General features: G+C 44.9%; 1 protein-coding gene across 8 annotated transcripts in view; it reads left to right on the top strand.

Annotated features, from left to right (window-relative positions):
* The window catches only part of ABLIM1 (actin binding LIM protein 1), a 320,517-nt gene that overhangs the window by 145,198 nt on the left and 148,754 nt on the right, over nucleotides 1-26,565 (top strand). For all 8 annotated transcript variants that reach the window (XR_003796975.1, XM_029244850.1, XM_029244853.1 and 5 more), the window contains exon 2: nucleotides 20,349-20,483. Coding sequence is in view for 7 of the 8 variants with exons in the window: in XM_029244850.1 (XP_029100683.1) it covers nucleotides 20,349-20,483 (135 nt within the window). In the remaining variant the exon portion in view is untranslated. The remainder of the gene's footprint in view (nucleotides 1-20,348; nucleotides 20,484-26,565) is intronic.

The raw sequence follows: 26,565 nt of genomic DNA, 5'->3' as shown, positions 1-26,565 counted from the left end.
AAGAAATCTGAGAGAAGGAACACATTGACTTAAATTTACCCTCTCTTGAGAACATCTCAGCTGGTTGGGCCACTGAGATGGGTGGTCTTCTTTATCCATTCATCTGTCGATGGGCATTTAGGAGAAACCCTTTTTTAAAGAACAAGAACTTGACTTTCCAAAGTCCTGCAGAAAAGACATCCTCAGTGAGACTCACCCTACCAAGAGCAAAACCTTGTGCACCGATTCTCTGTGAGGAGGGGGCTCCTCTGCGTCATCATCATATTCACAGGTCCTGGGAGGCAAGCAGGAGGGCCCTCATAGTGTTTGCATCTCGTAGGCCAAAGCCGAAATGCTGAGTATTTTCCTGGGCCAGCATTAGAGAGTCAGAGGACCTTTCAGAAGGTTCAGTGATGGGTGAGTGGTGCAGGATTTCTTCCCATTGTGGTTGAGCCTGATCTGGGCACACCACAGTAGAAACCAGCCCAGCTTCCTATTTCATTGTGTGTTGGTGTGATGGTGACTCATACCGAGAGGTATGTTTATCCCAAACTGGCAGGAGCTGTGTATTCAAGGGCAAATTTCGTTAACAGTGGGGAGGGTGAATATTTGTATGCATGACCTCTTTTCTCTGAAACGTTGTATTTGTGTTCACACTGACATGATTAATGCTATTATGGTCCAGTGTGCCCTGAGGGGCCCCAGGGTTGAGTTTCTGTGTCCCACTGCAATCCAATAGGCTGACTTATTTGAATACTTGGACTTAACTGTGAAGATGCTGGTTTTCTTAAGAGTTTCAGGGAAATTACTATCTAGGGCAGTGGTTCTCAACTGTTAGCAGGCATCAGAACCACCTGGAAGGCTTGTAAGAACAGGAATTTCTAGGCCCTGCTCCCAGAGTTCTGATTCAGTAAGTCTGAGGAAGGGCCTGGGGTTTTGCATTTCTAGCAATTCCCAGGTGATGTTGACGCTTGTGGTCCGGGGATCATACTCTGACACTGTCTAGGTAATCCATGGTTTCTGTGGGTAAAATGATCAGCCTTCCAGGCAGAGAAGTGAGAACTTTTATGTAAGTAGCCTCTCCATTCTCTTTTGCTAACTTATCTTGCTTACAACACAGACAGCAAAGAGAAGGCCAAGAGCATTGTTCTCACTCTGACTCTCCTGCATCGTAGAATAAAGCTATAGTTCACTTAAAAAAAGACCTTCTGTGAGATCTGAGTGGCCAGGAGACTGCTGTCAGTGTATGACACTGGATGGGCAGAGAGTGGGCATGGGAGGAAGTTACAAGGTGCCTTTCCCTGGGAGTGAGTTGGCATTCAGCTTGACTTGGGGAAGGCAGGGAGTCATGACACAGGAGTGCCATTCTGTAACCATCATTCCTAATTCTAGAAGGGTTAGGTGAACATTTTTACTGGGGTTCATACACCTTTTTGGAATCCTTTGTAAAAGATAGTTTCAAAGGAGCCAGGATAGTCTCTAAGGAGCTAAAACATAGTATTAAAACCTGGAGCATTTCACCCACCTCCACTATATCGGTCTGTATTCTAGATGTCTGGATTCTGTCTTGTCATTCAACAACATTGATTGTTCAACAGTCTGTATTCACAATGCTATTTGAAACATTGTGCAGGGAGAAACAAGAAAAATTAAGACAAATAGAGAATGGTAGAAAAAGGTAGCACGGTTATTTCACTGTGGAGTATCTGATGGGAAATGAGAGAGAGAGCTGAGTACCCCTCAGAAAAATGGCAGGAGCTGCGGGTTCCCAGGTCTGTGGAGGGTCCCCTAAGTGACACGTGGAGCTAGATGAGTGTCTGCTGGATTGCTGTGTGCCACTCGTGGGAGCCCTGTCTGGACAGCCGTCAAGGACCACCCATCTCAGTGGGAATGGTATCTGCTGGACTGGGTTCAGTGGTGCTGTACCTGCTCAACTGGAAGACACTGCCAGTCCTGCCATGTGTGAAGAGCCCAGCCTGAAGCAATGAACCATAGCAACGGGCTTCTTGAGCGCATCACAAATTTATTGAGGTCTACTCTCCACAAGGCATATCGGGGGTAACCTGATACACTGAAAAGGTCCTACCTTCAGTAGGTTAATGAATTAGCCAGTGTGGGGAGGGGTGCTGATTGAAAAGAGAGGCAACATAAGGTGATCAGAAGGGGTATAAATGGTATTCTCTTGGGGTTCAAAGGAAGGAAGAGTTAGTGTTTCAAATGAATCACAAAAGGCTTTACAGAAAAGGAAGCATTTAAGATTGACCTTGAAGGGTTCTGTTAATTTCTTCCTGTTAGGGATGGTGTTTAATTCAATTCGTACTCAGTATACAGTGTCTGCTCCATAGTAAGTGCTCAGTGAATGTTGAACGGATGAAGGATGCGTATGGGTGCAGGAGGTGGTTATCCTTGTTTAAATGTTTATTCAGAACCTAATAAGAGATGAGCAGTCTAGGTATAGAAACAAATAAAATGTAGTTCTTGACCTGAAAGCACTCACATTCTAGCAAGGAACATAAACACAGAAATGATTATGATATAATGTGAAATGTATGCAGCAGAGAGCTCAAAGTAATACGGGGCTGCAGTGCAGGGAGTGACTAACTCTCCTGGGAGGTCATGGCAAGCAAGGCTTTGAAGGTTGAACAGGAGTGCAACAAGTGGATGAAGGGGAAATGGGAGAAAGGTTTCCAACTGGCAAAACAGAAGCAACGCAGGAAACGCAGCCAGCTGAGTTTGGCAGGAACTACTATTGGTCACATGACTGCAGTGAACGTGAGGAAGGGTAAATGGAGGGCTTTGCAGGTCAGGTTGAGTTGAGGATGGTTAGAACCAAAGGCTGTACATACAGATGCCTCCAAGAATCAGGCAGGTGACCCAAATGAATGGAGATTAGGACAAACTGGACAGCAGGGACCCCTCTACAGCAAAAAGCCACTCTGTTGCTCTATCCTGGTTCCCACGAAACTAGGAATGGAGGCATGTAGGCCACATGGCCAGGCCTTCCAATTTCCAAGAGTGACTAGAAATAGGGGTTTTTATGTAAAATCTCCAGATGCTTAAATGTTGGCAAATGATTCAACTTTCTCTTCAAAAAAATCTTTGTGTAGGCCAAACAAAACATGTCTGTGGGCAGGACTCAGCCAAAGGGCCTTCCGATTGTGGTCTGGGGCTTAACACAGCGCTCACCAAACCTACCCACAGTAAGAAATCCATTTTGACACATCAAGACTCAAGACTTGTGCACTTATGCATATAAATAGCTACAGAAAAAGTCACATGAAGCAATCCTTAACCTTTACTCTCTGTTCTTTTCTAGCCTCTCCTATTTTTTTTTAACTAAGCTGGTCATGATCCATTGAACTGATATCCTGTTTCATGGGTCAAGACCTGAAGTTTGAAAACCATTGGTTTAGAACATCTCCACTAACTAAAGTTTTATTGGATGGAAACAGAGCAAGGTACTTTCTTGGGCAACCATGTTTCTATCCTGGACACTTACAATAGTGCATTTTGGTCATTTTGGTTAAGTTGGATTTCTTCACTTGCAACTGGAAAAGTTTTGACAGAATAATTTTGGAATCTTTTAGTGATCATTTTATCCTAAACCGAAGTTGGCCAGAATTTGGTGTCCTCTTTTGGGGTGCTTGTCATCTTTTGGGTCAATTAAGGACTGACCCAGCTGTTAAATTCAGAGTAAAATGCTACATGGTTGAATTTCAGCAGAAAGTCCAAAGGAAACCCCCATTCAGGCCTCATTAGCATCTAAGCCTGATATTTCTGGAACGACTTTTTCCTTTAGAAGAATTTCCCCGTATGATTCCACATCACCTCTCTGCTCACCTGGTCCCTTTGTTTTTGCATCACAACCAGGGAGAGTAGAACAAGTTCAGGGCTTGGGCCGTCTGTCTGGTACCACGTCACCCATCATCAGTGCAACAGCTCTTCACCTCCATTGGTTGGGCACCATGTGCTATATAGCATTCAGTTTTGACATATCAGAGTATTTCAAGAAATATTGTAAAGTAGGGGCTTTGGAGAGAGTTCACCCCTCCCTTGGAATGTCTGAGAGGTGAGTTGTCATAGCAAGCCTCCCGTGGAGCAGGAAAAGCATAACCTTTCTTTGGGTCCTGGGTGTGTCTGCCATCACTCCTATCTTGAGTTGGAGGCACTCCTGCAAGATGCAACAGGACTCAAAAAGAGCTTGGACTAGGAAACAAGAGCACCAGAGTGGCTTCTTGCCGTTGGCAGGTGCGGCAGTGATGGAGAGACCCCTAGGGAAAGGCCGTGCTTAACATGAGAGCCCAGGGACCACGGTGAGGTGGCACTGATATGGTGGCTTTGCTTAATAGGTAGGCAGAGAAGCCAGGTGCTAAACGTGAATCAAACAAACATGGCCAGACAGAGAGCGGCAACCTACAAGGACAGAGAGTGTCCCATACGATACTACCGGGGGTGGGGAACCAGTGCAGTGCAAGACCATGAGGAACAGTATTTGAAGATGAGGTGGGAAGCCTCCCTTTCTTTACAGGATCTGTGTGTCACCTCCCTCCAGGGCCCCGTTCTCATCCTCGTGCGGGGGAGCGGCCCCCTCTGGAGTTGTGCAGCCACAGCCCGCACATCTTCTTTCCCCAGAGGCAGTGCTGCCAGGGAGTGAATGCTGGGGTTGCTATCAGATGAATCATGTCTCTAGAGGACGTAGAGCCAAGCTCTTCACCTGTGTGAGATTTGATTTTTTTCTTCAGTGAAAATAGCACTGAGAACACCCACTTTTCTCTCTGGGTGTGGAGGTTTGATAAGTTATCTGATAAGTTTGAGCGCTGGAAAGAATTATTGGTTAGATCTACAACAAAAACCATTAAAAAAAATAAACATGATGGATTGTTCATCAGAAACCAGGCTAGTGGGAGAAAAGGAAATGATGACATCTAGGAGAAAAAAAAAAGTTGTACAAGAAAGGGGCTGTATTCACAGATTGCACTGCAGGTTCTAGTCGAACGATAATTACATTCTCAAAGTGTAAGCGCTGACCACAGTTAATTGAAAATGTGGTTTAGCCATATTAGTAAGAACAAGATGTTAATAAGTAGTGACTGAGTTGGTATGAGAATGTAGCAATAAGAGTAGCAGTAAGAATTTCTTAAGACTAAGAAACAGAGCGATGAAGATCAGGAAAAACACCAAAAGTTGAACGCATCTGCTTATGGTGAGCTCAGAGCAGTGAGGGTGGAGAGGCAGGCAGTTGCCATCGTGCCTTATAAATATGTGTGTTTTTTGTTTTTTGCGGTACGTGGGCCTCTCAGTGTTGTGGCCTCTCCCGCTGCGGAGCACAGGCTCCGGACGCGCAGGCTCAGCGGCCATGGCTCACGGGCCCAGCCGCTCCGCGGCATGTGGGATCTTCCCGGACCGGGGCACGAACCCATGTCCCCTGCATCGGCAGGCGGACTCTCAACCACTGCGCCACCAGGGAAGCCCAGTATATGTGGTTTTTATGCATATAAGCCTTTTTAGTTTCTTAAACTTTGATAAAAATTAAAACATATGGGAGAAAACCCATACTACCCTCTTCATATCTTTATTGTCAGGATTCATTTCAATGACATAACTTGTATAAAAAGCTCAGAAACGTTGCTCAAACGTCTGTTGATCTCTAAAGTTTATTTAAATAGCAGGGTAGGTGCACAACCCAGAGCCAGAGGGAATGACCCAAGATCCCTTGCAGAGAAAATAAAACGAAAATATAGGCGGTGAGAATAATTAAATTTGTAGCTGGATGGAGAGGCAGTCAAACTGCCTTCCGCTGGGATTTTCAGGAGAGACAGGTCCAGAGCCTGAACGTGTGAAACCCTTCCCTGTATGTGTTCATCTCTTTCTCATTTGTCCCTCGTGGTGCAATTGTTCCACTTACCTTGGTAACTTTGTATGATTATCCCCGAAGCCTTCGGGATGTTACAGGTTTGCCTGGAAACGAGTAGCATTTATGAGCGGGAGCTCTGCAACCAGACTGCCTGGGTTAAAATCCCAGCTCCACTGTTACTAATTGTGTGACCTCAGGCAAGTCACTTAACCCTGCCTGTGCCTCGGTTTCCTCATCAGAAAATAAGGATATCAGTTGTACCAACTTCATAGGGTTCTTGTGAGGGTTGAATCAATACTCTAAGGCGTTTAAAATAACCTAGCAAGAGCTCAGCAATTGTTTGCTTTTGCAGCTATTGTTATCACTGTACCTCTGGACTGAGTAAAATTGGCGGGACAACGTTTTCATTGGGATGGAGTTCAGTGATCAGATTAGTTTCAGCACCCGGGCAGGTAAGCAGAGCTAGACAGGTGAGTTAAGGAGCCACCCATTTCTGCTGGCCAGTGTCTTCCCAGTTCACCTCAAGCGGAGCAAGACCTGGGAAACTTTTGTCGTGCCACCCTGCTCCGGGACCACACGAGTGGCTTCCTGGGGCCAGTCGTTCCTACGACTGTCCTGTGATAGAAAGTCATCAAGGAGCTCTACTGGCTGGGTTCTTGAAGCCCACGTCCCCTGGGCAAGCAAGCTCATGATACTAGTTCATCTTTCTGCTGTGGAATGAAATGAGATGGCTGACAATGATCTGGTGCAGGAACATGTGGACCTTATAAGGATTGTTGTTTGAAAATGTTTGAGGCTGGAAACCAGGTGTGCCCAGGATTCCTGCCGAGGAAACTGTCCACCCACGGTGCAGCAGCCCCTGCTGGCTTCCTCCCCATCATCATGTGGTGTCCTGCTCTGGGAACACTGCATTTCCATTTTCCAAGGCTCGGGTGCCACCTCTGCTCCTGGCCCCAGGTCAGTTCGACTGGAACTGCGGTTCTCATTCAGAGAGAAGCTTAGCCAGAGTTGATTTGAAACTGGTCCACCAGTAAGCTCATCCCTTCATCAAAATTACCTAATTGATACATCCGATTGGTGACGCCAAGGCATTTTACCAACTTTCGATTTCACCCAAAGGCTGTTACTATGGAAAAGAGACAGAAAATCAGGCTAGTGTTAAGTGAATGAACACGCTGAACATACATCTACAGAGCGTAGACCTTGTGCCAGGAACTGTGCTAGACCCTGGGAATACAGTGGTAGTAACCTTGTAGTAAAGAAGACAGAAAAGAAGGAAACAGAATGTTTAGATTGTGGTAAGTATAAAGCAAGTAAACAGAGATGGGGGTAGCAGGGAAGCAGGGAAACCGAGTTGACTTGGGTGGTCCCGGGGGAGCTCTCAGAGGGTTGATGTGAGAGGTGCTTCAGGATGAGACCAGAAGAGGAGGAGCCAGCCTTGCAAATACCAGAGGGATGAGCCTTCTGGAAGGGAAGGGGCATGTGGAGATCTTTTTTTTTTTTTTTTTAAAGGAGATGTTGGGGTTAGGAGTTTATTAATTAATTTATTTATTTTTGCTGTGATGGGTCTTCGTTTCTGTGCGAGGGCTTTCTCTAGCTGTGGCGAGCGGGGGCCACTCTTCATCGCGGTGTGCGGGCCTCTCACTGTCGCAGCCTCTCTTGTTGCGGAGCACAGGCTCCAGACGCACAGGCTCAGTAGTTGTGGCTCACGGGCCTAGTTGCTCCGAGGCATGTGGGATCCTCCCAGACCAGGACCCGAACCCGTGTCCCCTGCATTAGCAGGCAGATTCTCAACCACTGCGCTACCAGGGAAGCCCGCATGTGGAGATCTTGAAGCATCAGGAACTGGAGCTTGGGAGCGACGTGGAGAGGACATGAGAACAGACCAGGGAGGTGGGCGGGCTCCGTGGGCTACCGTAGGGTGCCTTGGATAATGTGGCAGAAGCTACTTAGAGGCCTTAGTTGGTGGTATGATCTGTTCAAATAATGCCCTTAAAAGATCATTCTGGTTGCTCTGTAGCAAAGGGATTGAACATGAGTCAAAAGCCCACACTGTTTGAAGACAGACCCTGTGCATTCTTCCCAACTGTCCCCTAAACCCCTCCTAGCACCCTACTTGTTGAGGGACCAATTACTCAGAGGCATATCCTCTTGTTTCTAATTTTCTGGCAAATCTCCAGTGTTGACATACCTCTAGGCAAGTTGTGTTTGTGAAACCTCCCACATGAGACGTGAACTGGGTCTGATGGTGTCTCATCCAGTTTTTTTTTTTTCTTCTGATGGGCTCTTTTTCACGAGGGCAGCAGAAATGAAGTGATAATGAGGGCACCTGTCAGGTTGGGATGTGTTGGTGAAAAACAAACATATACCTTAGTGGGGAGGCTTCCATGCATCAGTAAGGTGTGAGGTGTGTAGAGGGAAATCCCCGTGTGTGTGTATTCAGTTGTTCCTTCTGATGGCTCTGTGGATGCTGAGAAGCTGAGACTAACGGACACTAGTCAAACCTGCTGCTTAGAATCAATAGAGACAGAAAATAGATTAGTGGTTGCCCAGGGCTGAGCAGGGGAGGGATGGGGGCGTGACTGCTAATGGGTATGGGGTCTCTTTTGGGGGTGATAAAAACATAAAAAATACCAGAATTACTGCTTGTGGTGATGGTCGCACAATTCTGTGAATATACCTAAAAACATTGAATTGTACACTTTAAATGGGTAAATTTTAGGATGTGGGAACTATATGCTGATAAAACAAAATCTGCTCTTTAGAGTCTTACGGGTTAAACTGAAATGATGACACCGAAAACTGTAAGATTCATTGGGTGCACTGAACATGCACTGGGTGTTACCCAGCAGAAGAGTAGGTGTCCATTGCTAAAAGTCACAGAAGACAGCAGAGCTGGAAATTCAACGTATTTGTGTTTCAGGCGGAGCGCATGGTCATTTATTTATGATCAAGGACCTTGAACTACAGTTCACCGTATCCCCACACTGAAACACCATGGGAACCATCATGGCTTCCATTTGGTGAACACTCATTATCTGTCAGGAAAAGTGCTGAGCACCTTACATACATTTATCCTTGTAAGTGTCAGAATAGGTTTTATCCCCATTTTACAGAAGAGGAAACTGAGGCTTAGGGAAGAAAAGTAACTTGTTCCATGATCACAGAGCTAAGAGGAGTGGAGCCCGGATTCGCACCAGGCCTGGCTGACCAGAATCAGGACTGTGACCATCTCACGCTGGAGGGGACCCCTCGCTGAAAGCCATCATGTCATAGTGCGTGGCTCCCCATTTGCCTGCACTGTGAGCTGAAAACCAGTCCTAACTCAGCTCCTAAGAAATAGGCCAACTATACTCTGATTATATCACTCATCTCAAGACCTCCACCTGGGGGAGAGAAGGAACCTTTAGAGTCTGTTCCTTAGCTTGTCCTTGAAGGATGCGCAGGTCAAACTTTGTTCACTGTCTTCTATTCCATGTTGCCCTTTGCGCACTGTGTGCTTCCGCCAAACCAGGTGTCCTGACGGTCCCCAGGTATACCCCGTCCCACCCCTCCATCATCTAAGATGCCTTCCTCTTCCTTCCTACTCATTTAAATCCTGCCCTCCTACCCTGCCTTAAAGACCCAGCTGGAAGGATGCTTCCTTCTTGAAAATTTTTTTGGTTTCTCTCTCCTCATTTTACACTTTTACTTCAGCACACGATTTACTCTCTACCTTTTATTCCCACTCATATTCCTTCTCTCTCTCTCTCTCTCCTCGTCTCTCTCTATCTCCTTATCTGTCTGTTTATCCTTTCCTCCACCTCCTTCCATCTAACCTACCCCGTAAAAGTGTAAACTCTTTGAGGGCAGGATCTGGGACTTACACAAATGTCATGGGAGAAACTCTGCCGCTTTCGCCTTCCATTGCTCTTGCCCACGAAGCCTCTGGGTCAGAGGGCTGCCCGACTAACCGTGGCTCTCCCACCTCCAGGCCCTGGCTCACGCTGTCCCTGCTCCCTGAACTATCCTCCCCTTGTCACCATTTACATTCTGCGCGTACCACGGTCTCAAATCCCACTCCTTCCTCCCTGGAACTTTCTCCAGCTATTCGTCCCAACCTACCGCACGCTTCTCCATGCAGAAGTCCTAGCATATCGTTGTGCCTCTCCTACAGTCATAAACCTCCCAGGACAGCTCCCAAGTGGTTTTCTCTCAGCACTGACCACCTCCTCAGGGGGAGCCTCCTGTGTGCTGTGCACAGAACTGGGTAGGGCACCGGAGGTCTGTCTCCAGAGTTCCCCATAGGGCCTGGAACAACACAGGACACACAGCAGCTCTTAATGTGGTCAGTATTTGTTGACTCTTGTTGCTAAGAAGTTATTTCCCAAGCGTTGGAAAGTTGCATTTAGGAGTTTTAATGGAGACACTTATGTAACGTCTCTGTCCTCTTCCCCCACCGGTCGCGTGTTGAACTTCAAACATATTTTTTCTTTTCCAGTGATAGACTTCACTAAGTCTGAACTTTGCTAAACTTTAGGAAATAATCTCTTTTCCCCCACTCCAGCAGATGAATCCCTGAAGTTAAATGAGAGAATGATCGAACCACCCAGGGTCAGGCTCTCTGTTGCCCGGATGACGAGGAAAATACCTGGCAAGGTGACAAGTATAGATGATGTGTGCTTGCCTTTTTTTGCAAAGGTAACATGGGGCAGAGTTATGTCATACAGAAAGCTTGAACAAGCCAGAACTGAAGTTCTGAAAGGAGCCTAAATACCTAAAGTGTAGTTCCAGCGTTTGTAAGATCATGTCTGATTCTGCACGTTGGATACTGTGAACTCAAGTCCTTTGCTTTCATCTTCCCCATAGGCCTGCGGACGCTGGAGAGACCCAGGGGAAGGTGACTGTGCATGTTTATTCACAGAGTGCGAGTGGGAGGGCCACTTCAGAAAGGGTTCAAAGTCTTGGTTTTGAAATTTACTACCACCTGAATTAAAAGCCTCATGTTGCTTTTTACCAGCAGGTGACCTCGGGCACGGTGGTGTGCTAGTAAACGTGTCACAACCGTCTCTGGGAGCGGGCACAAGGCGAAGCCCTGATTTGTAAAGTTTGCTGATTTCCGTGGTGTAAATACCCACCCCGTGGCTGATTTCAGGCCACTAAGGTGAAGTCACTGAGCGCACCGTTGGGCAGAGCTGTGCAAGGCCAGCTCTCTGCAGCAGGCAAGAGACCTACCAGCTCACCACTCTTGGGGGGAAGGTCCTTAACATTGCTAATGCTCAGTGAGGTCAATCTGAGGTTGATGGGATCAAGGGAGATATTATATTTGAGCACCTTTTGTAAATTGTGAAGTACCATACACATATTAACAGTTTTCATTCGTTTGTCTTAAGTGCTATTTTTAACTAGTTAGTAATTCCCAGTGTGTCCTGGGCAGTAAGTAGAAGCAGGAAAAAAAAAAGCAAAGACAGCTGGGAAGCTTCCTGTGCTGTTATCAGACTTCAGTGTGTACCTCACAGGGACACTACAGTTAACATCTTGGTTTTTTGGTTTTTTTAAACCCCTCTCATGTGTCTGGATTTGGAATTAGCGGGGGAGAAGGCAATGGTGGTGCCACCAGGCCTAAGTGAAACCCCATCCCAGGACCCTAGGCCTAAATGCTGTTAGACTGCGACCCTGTCTCTCGGTGGTCTGCCAGCAGGGTCCAGGCTGCGGCCACAGCCCAAGTGTTTGACTTGATCCAATTCTAAGTAGAATTGCTGGGGCAGGGACAATTTGAGATCCCTGGGTGACTTTCAGAGGCTGTATCACATTTCAGAAGGTATTGTTGTTAAACTTTAGAAACTTTAGAAACTTTAGAAATTCCTAATTTAGAAATTCCTTCTAAACTTTAGAAATTCCTGCTCATTCCAGGGTTAGTGACAGTCTTTCCCAACATTCAGATGGCTCGGGCATCTGTGTGCCAGGCCGGTGCTGTGGGCACTGGCCCACGAGGAGATGACCTCGTGTTGTCCCCACTTCAACCTGTGAGGCATTCTTAGCCCTTCTTTTTAAAAATAAATTTATTTATTTATTTATTATTTATTTTTGGCTGTGTTTGGTCTTTGTTGCTGCGCACGGGCTTTTCTCCAGTTGTGGTGTGCGGGCTTCTCATTGTGGTGGCTTCTCTCGTTGTGGAGCACAGGCTTTAGGCACGCGGGCTTCAGTAGTTGCGGCACATGGGCTCAGTAGTTGTGGCTCACGGGCTCTAGGCACACGGGCTCAGTAGTTGTGGCTCACGGGCTTAGTTGCTCCGCGGCATGTGGGATCTTCCCGGACCAGGGCTCAAACCCGTGTCCCCTGCATCGGCAGGCGGATTCTTAACCACCGCGCCGCCAGGGAAGCCCCTCTTAGCCCTTCTGTATGGTCTCGGGGAAGCAGAGGCTCGTGTCAGGAGAGGCAGGGCTAGGAGTCAGGTCTCCTGCAGGGTCCTTTCGAGTTACTGTTCAGGGGGAGCGGTGTGGCTTTCTACCAGTGACTGTGCTCCAAAGTTAAATGACTAAGTGCTGTCAGAGAAGGGCTAGGGGAGGCCAAAGAAGGGAGTGGCCTCAGTGAGTCATCTCAACCAAACGGTGTGTCAAGGGAGACACTCTTTTAGAAGCAGGAGGAGAAGACACCGAACTGATGGTAAATCCCTTTCTAAGATTAACCTTCCGACCCAGAAGGCAGGTGTAGCACACACAGCAGGGCAAAAGCATCATGATTTACACGGAGGAAATTTCCTGGCTGAATTATTATAATCCTAGTACCTCTTTGCCTTGGGGGAATCAGATTAACTGGATTAAAGCCTGGGCTGTTGCTATAATCAGGATCCCAGCTGACCCATTGGTGACGGTGTCTTTTACGTTTGGAGGAAAAGCAGAGACAAACTGCGTTGCCTCAGAAAAGGCAAATCAGATATTGGGATCTGTTACGAGCGGAAAGCCACCAGTGGCAGGATGCTAGAACACAGCCATCCTACTGCCCGCCGGGAGTGTTTGTGCCAAGGCGGCCGTGTGCTTTGTGCTAAGCAGTAATCCTGACCACCAGACTGACATGGTATAAGGAAATTAGGTCATGGAAGCCAATTCAAGAGAAGGGTCATTTTGGACAACTACTGACATGGTAACAGTGGGTAGCTTCCCGTAACTACCACTTGCCACAGTAGGAAATGGACTTCTGGGTAAACTGCAAATTAAGCACTCTACGCATTTATTTAAACTCCTGAGCTGCTCGATTCCTATAGGCTCGACACTAGTACCGTTTGAGCGTAAAGAAAGGGAGGAGGCGGAGAAAAGCGGTGGAAGGGCGGGAGAACACATCTCTGTGATGTGTGTTTACAATTAAATGGGAGCTAATGGGGTAGAAGCATAGAAAGCTTTCTCAGTAGTGAAGCAGTTCCTCTGAAATGTAGACTCCCAGGATAATAGGATTCCTGTCCCTGTCTTTAGACAGAAACCAAATTTACCAGCAGAAAATCCTTTTGTGATTGCAAATCCAGACCAGTCCTAACCAGACAGTTTTCCAACCCAGGCCTCTGCTCAGGGTGGAGGCTGGATGCATCCCCTCGCTCTGTTACCCTTCCCCTGTAAGTGTTCTTACCCCATAAATTGCCGCAGCCTGGAATAACTTCTTTTATATTTGAAGTGTTATCTCCCATCCGCTTATTTACTAGCAGGTGTTGCCTTTGGGATTATGGTGCAGCTGGGTGCTCACTGCTCCTGAGCTGTGTGATCAGAATTTAGTACCTTGCACCAGCTTGGTTTCGTTCTGTGCAGCATCACACTTTCCTGTGGAAATCCCCTACCCAGTGCTTCTGAGCGTGGGCTTTGTAGTCGGACGACTTCCTAGTTGTGTAATCTTTTTTTTTAACTTTTTATTTTATATTGGAGTGAAGTTGATTAGCAATGTTGTGATAGTTTCGGATGTACAGCAGAGTGACTCAGTGATATATATACATGTATCTGTTCCTTTTCAAATTCCTTTCCCATTTGTTACATAATATTGAGCAGAGTTCCCCGTGTTATATAGTAGGTCCTTGTTGGTTATCCATTTTATACAATTTTTTTTTTTTTTTTGCGGTACGCGGGCCTCTCACTGCTGTGGCCTCTCCCGCTGCGGAGCACAGGCTCCGGACGCACAGCCTCAGTGGCCATGGCCCACGGGCCCAGCCGCTCCGCGGCACGTGGGATCTTCCCGGACCGGGGCACGAACCCGTGTCCCCTGCATCAGCAGGCGGACTCTCAACCACTGCGCCACCAGGGAAGCCCTTATCCATTTTAAATACAGCAGTGTGTACCTGTCAATCCCAAACTCTCTAACTATCCCTTCCCCCCACCCTTCCCACCTGATAGCCATAAGTTCATTCTCTAAGTCTGTGAGTCTGTTTCTGTTTCATAAATAAGTCTTGAACAAGGTATTTGACTCCTAGCCTTGGCGTCTTCCTCTGCACAACAGGAATAATAAAACAGCACCCCCGAAAGGCAGTTGTGATGACTATCTGTGATTGCGAGTGTAAATCAGTTAACACAGGGCCTAGAACATAGTAAGTGTTCAATAAATTGTACTTGTTACAATAATAGAATGGTGTTACAGAGTTACATATTGAGATGTCATAAGTTCAAGAATCTGTAGCTTCATATGGGAGACGCTCCAATAGTGGTATTGGATGGTAACCGTATTTTCCCTGATCCAATAATTGAACTGAGAAGTACAGAGAGAACAACTCAGATTATTTGAAATCAGAAGTATCCCAGAAACCTGGAGGAATTGACCATTGAGCTTGCAATTTTGTAGGGTCAGGATTGATGCACTGTGAAACAGAAGCAAAATAAACACAAAACAAGAGGAAATTAAGTGCTGGGTGACAGTGCAGGTATTTAGTGCTTTAGGACTTGGAGGAGAATGAAATACTTTATTACTATAAGCTACAGTGAGAGCTTCAGAGAAGCTTCAGATGACTGACCAAGTGGTCAGGAGGCCTCACTTGTGTATTTATATGAATGGACAGCAGAGGATTTTAGTGTCTATCTTTGGGGTTGGCCTGCCAGAGTTCAAAACCACTCAGCACAGTGAGAAGTGCTCAGCAATGTAGTTTCTTCTTAAATATCTAAATAGCTATTGTGGGTCATGTTATTGAAGATCTCTGAAATGAGACCAAGAACTTTAGACTTGATGGATTGGGACTGAGAGAGATAATGGAAGTTATTTTGTTTTTATTTTAATAGACTTTATTTTTTAGAGCAGTCTTAGATTTAAAGAAAATTCAGCAAGATAGTACAGAGTTTCCGTATACTAGTTTTCCATATGAGTAGCATCTTACATTAATATAATTCTTTTGTTATAGTTAATGAACCAAAACTGACACACTGTTAACTTAAGTCTATACTTTGTTTGTATTTTCTTGGTTTTATCTGATGTCTTTTTTCTGTTCTGGGATCCCATCCAGGATACCACACTACATTTAGTCATCAAGGCTCCTCTTGGCTGTGACGATATAACTTTCCTCCTTGTTTTTGATGATCTTGACGATTTTGACGAGTACTGGTCTGGCACTTTGGGGATTTTCTCGTGATTAGACTAGGATTATGAGGTTTGGGGGGAAGGAAGGTCACAGGGGCAAAGTACTAGTTTTCATCACATCATATCAAAGGTACATGCTATCAACACGACTTGTTGATGTTGACCTTGACCACCTGAGTGAGGTAGTGCTTTTCAGATTTGTCTGCTGTAAAGTTTCTCTCCCACTCCCCCTTCCATACTGTCCCCTCTGGAAGGAGGTCACCAAGCACAGCCCAAACTTAAGGAGTGGGGAGTGATGCCCCACTCCTTTGAGTTGCCTACTCTTTGCAGGTCACATTGAAGAAGAAGGAGCCAGGGAGCAGGGAACTCTCAGCAATCTGAGAAAAAGGGGTTGAAGACTGGATTCATGTGCTGAGAGAAGGGATGACTAAGGGATGTGAGAGTGGACAGAATTTCGTGGGAGATGAAAGAGAGGGTGGGATCAGAATGGCTGCAAGGCTCCAAGCGTCAGTGATCAGGGGATCGTTCGGGCGTAAAGAGCACTGCATTGGTTTATTGGCAACTCTCTGTTTCATGGCTGTGTCACCTTGGGTGAGTCACTCTGTTCCTCTGAGTCTTAGTTTGCCCATTTGTAAAACGTGCTTGACAGTTTCTGCTCTTCCTACCTTGTTGGGCTCTCATGAGAGTAACATGAGATAATGTAGATGGAAGGGCTTTGAAAGCCATCAAGCCTGTGTGGTTTCAAAGGCTGGTGAAGGGAGTGACAGTGCTAATGACAAGGAAGCGTACTTGGGAGGGGGATTTATTACCTGGGAGATTCTGAATAATTCAGATAACCCGGGGCAAGGTATAACTCATACTGAGGATGTCATAGGCTGTGATAGTCACCTGCTAAGGAGACTTTTATTTCAAATATGCTGTCTCAGATATTCTGATTCTGCTGGTCTAGTTGCATGGTCTGTCCCTCAGAAGGAAAGAACTTGGGTAAGACGAGGCTGGTTCTGGAATATTAGGAGGGGCTCCACCTAATCTTTTCAGCTTTCCTCTTACAGCCTTTAATGTCCTCTGCTTGGGGGCACTGAAGGTAACAGGTTTCCTTAATGATCTCAACCCCCCCACACACACACACAGTCTCATCACCTGCGATCTCTAATACGCATTTCCAAAGTAACACATCCAAAATGGAACTTTGGTTCTGTTCTATGCTGGAGTCCCAGGGATGAGGCTAACCTGCTTTACTTGACTGTGAAAGGCAGTGTGAAACTCCTCAGTTAGCCTTGCAATAGCCTGTTTTAACTGAGTCTCCAGAATCCCTCCAAACTGGATATTATGCAGTGGACGAATCCCTTTACCTTTTCAGGCAAATAAATTCTTGGCTCTTCATATACATTTCCTCACTATTCAGGAGATATGCAACCATGCTTTTGGTTTCTCATCGTATTATTCTTATTTTAGCGACAAACTGGTGAGCCATGGAAGATTTTATCCATGTCTGCCCAAATTCCGGGGTAAATCACTGACTACTTGGTACAGCAGAAAAAACTTGGGAAGCCCGAGTGCTGAGTGTACCTCTGTCAATAATTTGCTGCTGACTTTGGGCACAAGGAGCGTAAGCTCTCTGCCCCTCATTTTCCCTATCAGTAGAATATGGAGGGACCACCCAGGCTCTGAAGGATGGAGCAATCAAGTAAAAATTAGCAGCAGAGCTAGTTGGCAAATAAGAGGAGTACAGAATTAATGTCATTTTTTATGTTGCAAGGGGCTCAGCACATTTCAAAAATGTAGGCTTGAGCCAAAGAATATACATTTGGTATTAACCAAACTGCCAAAGGAAGTTATGTAAAAGAAACCTCTTTATTGATCTTTAAAAAGCGGAGAGATTCTTTTGTCTCTACTGATTTGAGTTGGGATAAAATAAATACTGAGTCTCTTTTGGTCTTTGGATTCTGTCCTCCAACAAGCAGAGCCCATTTCTTCACAAGTAGGTGGTTCTGATAAGCGTCTGCCTGGGCTGATGTATCATGGAAAGGCAAGTAAACGTGATGTAGTCTCTGCTCATCCCTGGGTGAAAATAAAGGTCATCTCTGGGCATGGAGGATTTCGCAGTGTAATATATATTTCCAAAGGGAAATGCCTGCAAAATGCAGGTGCTGAGCCCAGTTCTGACTTCTGTGACTGGTGCCAGCATGGGCATTGGCACCTGTGTTGAGGGCAAAGGGAAGAGCCAAGAAGTGAAAGGATATTTTCCTTCCCTCATCATTACTCAGCATAGCTGGCTTGCTTAGCTATAAAAAATGCAAGTGTCCAGAGAAACCGCAGTGCAATTTCTCATCCAAAAATGCCTTCTCCCTCACAGTCAAGAGATCCACTGTGTTCTAATATTGTTTCTGAGGTGGATGGTCTTGTGGGTTACTTTTCTTCACTCTAACTCTTCTCTGTAACTTGCTTAACAGTATTGTCTGAATTCTAAGGGGACAGTAGTTCTTAAACTGTAGTATGCATAAGAATCACCTGAGGAGCTTACGAAAATAACAGGTCCCCGACTCACACCCCTGGTTCAGTGGGCTGAGGAATCTGCATATTCAATACATGGCCCAGGGAGTTCTGATATAGGGGATCAGCAGAGCCACCTTGAGGATTACCACCTGGGTGCCATGCTCAGCTAGCAATATATTACTGGACACAGTGCATAAGCCTTTAAACCAAGTCCTAGTTGCTGCTTTTAGAACCGCACTTGAGCCTGGCTAAATAAATTATTGCCTGACTTAACAACGATCATCGCTGGACTTATAATAATTTCTGATTTCTAAATTTCTGATTTAGACAAGAGGATCATGAGCTTGGGAGTCAGAAAGCCCTGGGTGTAGATCTTTGAGCCTCCACTTACCGTTACTTGAGAAGGCTGCTAAGCTTCTCTGAGGCTTGATTTGCTCACCTGTCAAGGGGGAACAGTATTCCCCCAAGTCACTGAGGGAGGGGTGGTGAGGATGAAATAAAATGACTTATATGTGAGCACCTAGCACCGTGCCTGGCACTTAGCAGACAGATGCTCCGTAAATGTTATTTTCCTCCATTCTTATAGGAAGCAGGAGGTTGAAACAAACAAACGAAACACCTTACATAAAGCAGTTATTGTTAAGGGAGACTCTTTTTTCAATGCCCAGGTGAATAGATTTTTGGCCTTGTTACACATCATCTTAAAAGTCAGTGGTTGTTTAGAGATCTTGGAAGGAAACCCCTTCTTAATTCCTTTAGATAGTACTGACCTCTGTTGTGAATACGGGTTTCCAAGAGAGATCCCAGCAGGCAGATAAGGAAATGCAGGGGTATCACGATGTTCATACCTTTGCCGAACACTTTGGGGTCCAGTGCAGAGATTTCAGGTCAGGAGTTTAACCCGAAACTACACCTGCTCCTGGTCTAAATCTCACAAGGAGAACCTTGTTTCTGAGAATTTAACTAGTAATGGATTAATTGGACTGTCTTATTCAAACTCTTTCCAGGAGAAATGAGAACATTACAGTGGTCTGAGGGGAACAATGCACTATTATACTCGTGGTATACAGAGAGCTCCTTGCTGTGAGGTGCTTTCTAAATTCAATTTCAGCAATACCTGCCCACACCCCCCTCCCCCGGTCCAACCTGGTTTTACCGTTTGAAAAAAGAAATCATCTTTGTTCTTTGTGTCGGCTGATTAATTTTAGGTTCACTGTTCTTATCCCATATCACGCTCATGTAGGTACTTATGTAATACATTTCTGTATATCACACGGCTCCTCCTTCTGAGGACCCAAATCAGAAAAGGAATTTAATAGCACAGAACGCCTCGCTGCGTTCTCTGGCTGGACAAACGGCAGGTTCAGTGAAGATCCTTGGGTAGCGTCAAGCAGGTGTCCCCTTGCTGCCTCTACTCTCCTGATCCTTTGTAAGAGGAGCCTGTAATCCTATTCCTGGGGCACGGCAGTCACGATAACTTCTGTTCTCTGAAGGCCACACTCTGGAAACTGGGAGAATAATCCCTGTAAGCCCCATCATATGATTTTAGAGCCTGGAAAGATCTTCGAAATCCGCTGATCCAATTCCCTTTGTTTTACAGGAGAGGAAACTGAGGTTCAGAGAAATCCACGTAGTTACTAATTTATTTATTTGTTTGTTTGTTTGTTTATTTATTTATTTTTTTTGCGGTACGCGGGCCTCTCCCTGTTGCGGCCTCTCCCGCTGCGGAGCACAGGCTCCAGACGCTCAGGCTCAGCGGCCATGGCTCACGGGCCCAGCCGCTCCGCGGCATGTGGGATCTTCCCGGACCGGGGCACGAACCCGTGTCCCCTGCATCGGCAGGTGGACTCTCAGCCACTCAGGAACTGTGCACACAATAGGAGGCTCGTAATAGACATCCAACGGGTTGAGTTGCCAAATGAGGATCAGGAATGACTCTTTGGAGACGAGGAACTAGCCAGTGCCTGCTAACTAAGAAGGAAATAAATGCTAACTGAGCCCTTTGGTGCACGAGTGTTCTGCAGTTCAGAGGAGCTGGGGAAAGAAGGAGAAGTAAAGACGGGGAGAAACACAAAAATACGAACTTTAATAAACGCTCCTCATTGTCAAGGAACTTACAGTCTGCAGTGAACTCCTGGCTGGAAGGCACTTTCTAAATCAAGATAAGGACGTACCGTACACTATTGAACCAAATAAGATCATATACTTAATGACCCAATTACCTAGTCCTGGAGAAGTCTGGGAGGAAGAGACAAGACTTCTGGCTGCCAGAGGAACAAGCCCAGTGTTTTCCCCACCGGACTGTTAAAGCCACAGCTCTCTTATTGATCTGTGTGTCCCCATAACTATGACATGGGGGCAGAGGCCCCACTGGTGCTTATTGAATCAATATGTGGCTCATTTGATACTAAAATTCTGGGTATATTTATGCGTGACCACAATGACTGCTTTTGTAGGAATGCTTTCTACTCACATGGATCTTTTTTTGTTTTTCTTTCAGTGGCCCACCCTCAGGACCCTCACCACCCGTCAGAGAAGCCTGTCATTCACTGCCATAAATGTGGGGAGCCGTGCAAGGGTGAAGTGCTTCGGGTCCAGACCAAACATTTCCACATCAAATGTTTCACCTGCAAAGGTATGGAGCCTCCAGCTTCCTGGCTGTGTGCCATGTCCTTGCCTTGGAGGCTGCCCCATCCCCTTAACTCCACACCAGTTCACCAGATGATAAATGAATGTGCTCCCAGACCTTGGAATTGCTCACCTTCTCTAATTTGGGAATGGATTAAACTTAAGGGGGAGACTGAGCTCCCCCGACCCCCAACACCAGCAGTACACTGCCTTTGGGTGTTCACTGAGGTTCCTGATCCTAGGAGGGGAGACTAATTGTGGAAGAGCAATGAAAATGGGGTTTTGTGTTTTGTTTTGTTTTGTTTTTCTTTTTGGCTGTGCCACACGGCATATGGGGTCTTAGTTCCCCAACCAGGGATCAAACCCGTGACCCCTGCTATGGAAGCATGGAGTCTTAACCACTGGACTGCCAGAGAAGTCCCAAGTTTATATTTCTTTTTAAAAAAATTTAAAAAAAAATTTTTATTTTGTTGAAGTATAGTTGATTTACAATGTTGTGTTAGTTTCTAGTGTACAGCAAAGTGATTCAGTTATACATATATTTACGTATTCTTTTTCATATTCTTTTCCATTCTGGTTTGTCACAGGCTATTGAATGTGGTTCCCTGTGCTATACCGTAGGACCTTGCTGTTTATCTGTATTTTATATTTCTTTTTCACTGAGATGAGGGACTCCTACTTCAAAGTAACCATGTCCCAAAGCCATTTTTTAAAGGAGGACTGGAAAACTTTAAGATTGGGGTGCTAGGACACTGGCTTCTGTGCGTGTGTGTGTGTGTGTGTGTGTGTGTGTGTGTGTGTGTGTTGAGAAGTGAGAATTAAGCAAGAACACTTGGAAGGTCTCCAAGCAGGAAAACACTTCCCATTTAAGAAGTGACCCATCTGTGGTTGATTTCTGTTAACAAGCCCCCCTTTTTGGGTGTGCAACTCTTGGCATCTACGTATGAAATGTGCTATCCTGTTATTCTGGAGCCAGGGCATGGCCAAGTGGCCAAGGAAGAAGAGAGTAGTTTCTGTGTGTTTATTTGAGAAATATGTTACTTGAGCTAAGGGCATGTCTGGATAGCTCAGGCTGGGGTTCAGTGATGTTGGAAGAGGCGGAAGAGGGGCAAGGCTATGAGCCTGCTCTGTAGCTTTACTCTGAGCTCTGCACGTGGTACCTACACTCATTCCTGGAAACCGTGTTTCATTTTGAGCCCCTTAGGCTACAAAGGGTCAGCATTGCCATCTTAACCAGCTGTCCCCGGGGTCTCTCAAGTAAGCTCCAGGCTGCCTAGAGACCCTCAAATACATGATCAAAGGCGGCGGGCAAAAGCTTTTCTGGAGTCCACAGCTGTTTCTTTCACTGAGTGTAACCTTTTCAGGAAAAAGAGCACTGGCATATAGCTCGGGTAAAAAGGTGGAGGGGAAGGAAGGGCATGAGTTTGGCTCCCATTGAGCGTGACAGAGATGACAAAGGCTATAATGCGCATCATATATAGAGAGAGTCTTTGATCCTCCTGGAAATCCCTATGAGCAAGTACGATAAATCCCCAGTTTTCAGACGACCCAAGTTGGTTATCAGGAAACATCAGGGTCACACCCAGGGTACTGACTGTGTCCGCACTCTGTGTGCCTTAAGTCCTGTCATTGCCGCTAAAGCAGCTCTATGGTCTCAGGGAAGTGACCTCTGTGTGGCTCTGTGTCCTTATCTGTAAAAGAAAGAGACTAGACCACGTGATATTTAAATCACCCCAGGTCTGAAGTTTGCCAATTCTATATACACATAACCATATCTCTACATAATACAGAACCCAGAGGTACTGAATTAGAGCCTTTTAGGTAGCATTTCAGAAAAAAATATAACTTCTGCTTACATCCAGATTGGCTTACTTGGGGTCAGGCATTATATTTTGTTTTATTTTTTGTTCATAGATTTCCTGAGACATGGCTTAAGGAGTAGGTTTGGTATGAAATAAACAGAAAAAAGTAAACAAGGGCAGCCCTGTATGTAGTTTATATTTCTAGTTGAAAGTACAAAGTGTTAGTCTCTGGGTGGTCACTGTTCAACACATCAAGATATTAGAAGACACATTCGTTTATCCCCCGGGAGGTAGAAGTTTCCATGTTTTCCTTCTAGTTTAAATCGAAGGACTGAATGTAAGTTATTTATGTTGGAAAGTTATACCATATGTACTTTGTTTCATGCTATCAATATGTTCCTGAAAAGTTGAATTTTTTTATAAATTACATCATATTTTGAGAACACGTCATTCATAGGAATTATTTTTAGTTTAAACAAAATTTTACTAAAATAAATGTCATTGGTTCTTGTAAATTTGTATTTTCGCATACTTTATCTGTCAAGTCTGCTGTCTTATGTCTCCAACTTACTGGGGTCACCCCTTTTTTTACTATCCAAAGAAAGTGTTTAAGCTCCCCATGTCTTATACTCTAGCAAGTTTATGCCTTTTCCCCAAGATTCTAGAGTAGTGTTGTCTAGTAGAAACATGATGCAAGCCACATACATGATTCTGAATTTTCTGATAGCTATATTAAAAAGGTATAAGGGGACAGGTGCAGTTAACTTTCATAATATATTTTTTATTTGTCCTTACAGACCCCAAATAGTATCATTTCACAAGTAATTAAAATAAAAAGTATTGAGATATTTGACATTCTTTTTTTTCATACTAGCGTACAGTGCATCCCAGTTTGGACTTAGTCAGTCACATTTCAGCCGTTCAATAGCCACAGGTAGTTAGTAGCTATAGTATTGGACAACACAGCTCTAGAGATTCCTCGAAGTTTACATTCTTGTGGTCCCCTTTTGCTCTAAATTCTTGCCGCTCCCAAATTCTTCATCTCCCCTTTATGAGTGCTGTGCCTTTCGCATGGCTTCACCCCATACTGGACACCATTTCTCTTCCTCCTTTTCCCAAAGTACCACTTCACAAAGCAGCTGTTTTCAGCAGAGTTTACTGAATGTCTGGGATAATGGAGGGAGTTATAGCACAGGATAGACAACTGCCTAGTATTCTCAGGCTTTCTCTTTCCTTCCATCCTTCCTTCTTCCCTCCCTCCCTCCCTCAGTTCTTTCTTTCTTTCCTTCCTTCCTTCTTTCTATTAACTGGAAAAGTCTATTAATAGACTTTAATTTTTAGAGCAATTTTACATTTACAGAAAAATTGAGCAGAAAGTACAGATGAGGGCCATTTCTCATACTTATTCAGAACTTCATCTGCTACCATCTTGGTAGGGCTTCCTCTCTCTACAAAGGCTCTTCACCCCTCCATCCCAGGGACCCCAACTTCCTTCTCCCTCATTGTCAGATCAGGAGTCTAAATTACCTTAGGGTGTCTACGTTTTATAAGCTCATTAGGAGGGTTTCCCAGAGGAAACAAAAATCTCCTTGAAGAATGCTGTCTTCGTCCTAACCTAAGTGGCCCAGACTGCAGCTAAGTCTTAAAACAACCGTTTTGTTTTCTTTCTGTTACATCTAAAGCAGAGGTGTCATTTTTACACAAATAACAAGTGTTGGCGAGGATGTGGAGAAAAGGGAACCCTCGTGCACTGTTGGTGGGAATGTAAATTGGTGTAGCCACTATGGAGAACAGTATGGAGGTTTCTCAGAAAATAAAATATAGAACTACCATATGATTAAACTATTCCATTTCTGGGTATTTATCCAAAAACATATGAAGACACTAATTCAAAATGATATATGCACCCCTGTGTTCACTGCAGTGTTATTTACAATAACCAAGATATGGAAGCAACCTAAGTGCGCATCAATAGATGAGTGGATAAAGAAGATGTGATATACAATGGATATTACCCAGTCACAGAGAAAGAATAAAATCTTGCCATCTGCAAAAGAATAAATGAATGGATCCAGAGGGTATTATGCTAAGTGAAATAAGTCAGACAGCAACAAATACTGTATGATTTCACTTATATGTGTAATCTAAAAAACAGAACAAGTGAACAACCATAACAAAGCAGAAACAAGAGTCATAGATACAGAGAACAAACAGGTGGATGCCAGAGCGGAGGAGGAAGGTGTGGGGAAGAAATAGGTGAGGGAGATTAAGAGGTGCAAACTTCCAGCTGCAAAATAAATGAACCACTGGTGTGAAATGTACAGCGTGGGGACTACAGTCAATATTTATGTAATACCTTTGTGTGGTGGCAGATTGTAACCAGACTTGTCGTGGTGATCATTTTGAAATGTATAGATATGTTAAATCACTGTGCTGTGTACCAGGAACTAACATAGTGTTGCAGGTCAATTATACTTCAAAAACAAACTCACAGAGAAACAGATCAGAACTGCGGTCCCCAGAGGCAGAGGTGGGGGGAATTGGATGAAGGTGGTCAAAAGGTACAAACTCCCAGTTATAAGATAAATAAGTACCAGAGATGTAATGTACGATGTGATAAATATAATCAACACTGTTGTATGTTACATGTGAAAGTTAAGAGAGTAAAGCTTAAGTTTTCTTCACAAGGAAAAAAATTTTTTTTTCTATTTCTTTAATTCTGCATCTGTATGAGATGATGGATGTTCACTAAACTTACTGAGGTCATAATTTCATGGTGTAGGTGAGTCAAATCGTTATGCTGTGCATCTTCAACTTATACAGAGCTGTATGTCAGTTATGTCTCAATAAAACTGGAAGGAAAAACAAAATAGAGATGTTATGTTCCGATTGTGAGCTAATGCCCCAGGATGGAGGATTTTGGGTGGAGAGCATTTGCTAAAACAATCCTGGGCTTTTGGTCAAGACCTGGCTGAGTGCGGGAGGAGGAACATTCAGGTTCTGACCACGAGGTGAGTCAGGATCTCCGGGTGATTGTCTCTCCTCCCTCCTACCAGCTGTCCTTCATACATATACCATGGTGCCAAAGCCTCGTAGTTCTTGAATGGGACCTGAGGGGGCTTTCCGCAATTAGAAAGAAAACCCTAAGATGCAAATACCCGTGGAAATAAAAAGCAGAGATGAACTCTTTTACTAAGAATGGATTTTGAAGGAGGAGGGACAAAGAGGACACTGAACGTCTTACATGAGAGCTAGACAAGTATGAAGGTGGGACAGGGTTGCAGTGGAGGAATTAGACTTCATAACACAAACTTAAACCCATAAGCAGTCCACGTCTTCATAGGTTTAGCTGGAACAGGGTCAGGGTTGGTGAGCAGGAATTTTGTTGGTGAACCTATATCACTTCCTGAAACGTCTGATATCTTGGGATCTGATGGTCCAAGAGTTATGTATCCAATTAGTACATGTTAATGGAACACATACTCCATGCAAGATATTATGCTAAATGCTGAGAAAAGAAAGAGCACAGCCTGTTTGTGTGCTGACACACATACGTGTTTGTGTGTCAGAGAACTCATGGGGTATTTGAAGAGATATACATAAGCAACATGTATTATATTGAGTAATAAGTGCTGTGATGGAGAGAAATATAGCATGTGGACTACGGGCAGGGAGATAGATGCAGAAGGGGGATAGAATGGTAGTAAGGTGGAAATAATGTAAGGTGGCACCAGGTGTGATAGGGACTCAGGGACAGATTTAAAAAGTTAAGGTTGCTAGGATTTTATGACTGATTGAATATGAGGAATGAAGAAGGATCCAGGTTTCCAGTTGGACTGCCTGGGTGGACAGATGGTTGCCACCAACTAAGGATATACAGCAGCACTGGATAGGCTAGTGTGGGGAGAGAGTTCAGTTTGGGATACATTGAGGCTGAGCCCACATGGTCCATACAGAGTCTCATAGGCTTAGCGCTCGAGAGGTACTGGTCTGTGTTGGGAAGAAGGATTCGAAAGTGTTTGGCATCCAGATAATGGCTGAAGCTCTGTAATTGTGTGTGGAATTCCCCTGGGAAAGGGCAAAAGGCAGGAACTGAATAATAACGATGCCAGCGTCTCAAGGAAGTAGAACCTAATTTCCATTTGTAACCTTGGAAAATGTGCCCATCTGGTAATGAGATGGGGAAAGTGATTTAATTAATGGATGGATTCTATAATTAAAAGAAAAGGAGATCCCCAAAGCTTCTGTTATTCTCTATAATAACCCAATGGAGATAAAATATGGCTG

Source organism: Monodon monoceros, unplaced genomic scaffold, assembly GCF_005190385.1.
Source record: "Monodon monoceros isolate NGI ecotype Baffin Bay Population unplaced genomic scaffold, NGI_Narwhal_1 Super_Scaffold_4, whole genome shotgun sequence".
Classification (NCBI taxonomy): domain Eukaryota; kingdom Metazoa; phylum Chordata; class Mammalia; order Artiodactyla; family Monodontidae; genus Monodon; species Monodon monoceros.
The sequence above is the reverse complement of the archived record's forward strand: the minus strand, read 5'-3'. Positions and strand labels throughout refer to the sequence as shown.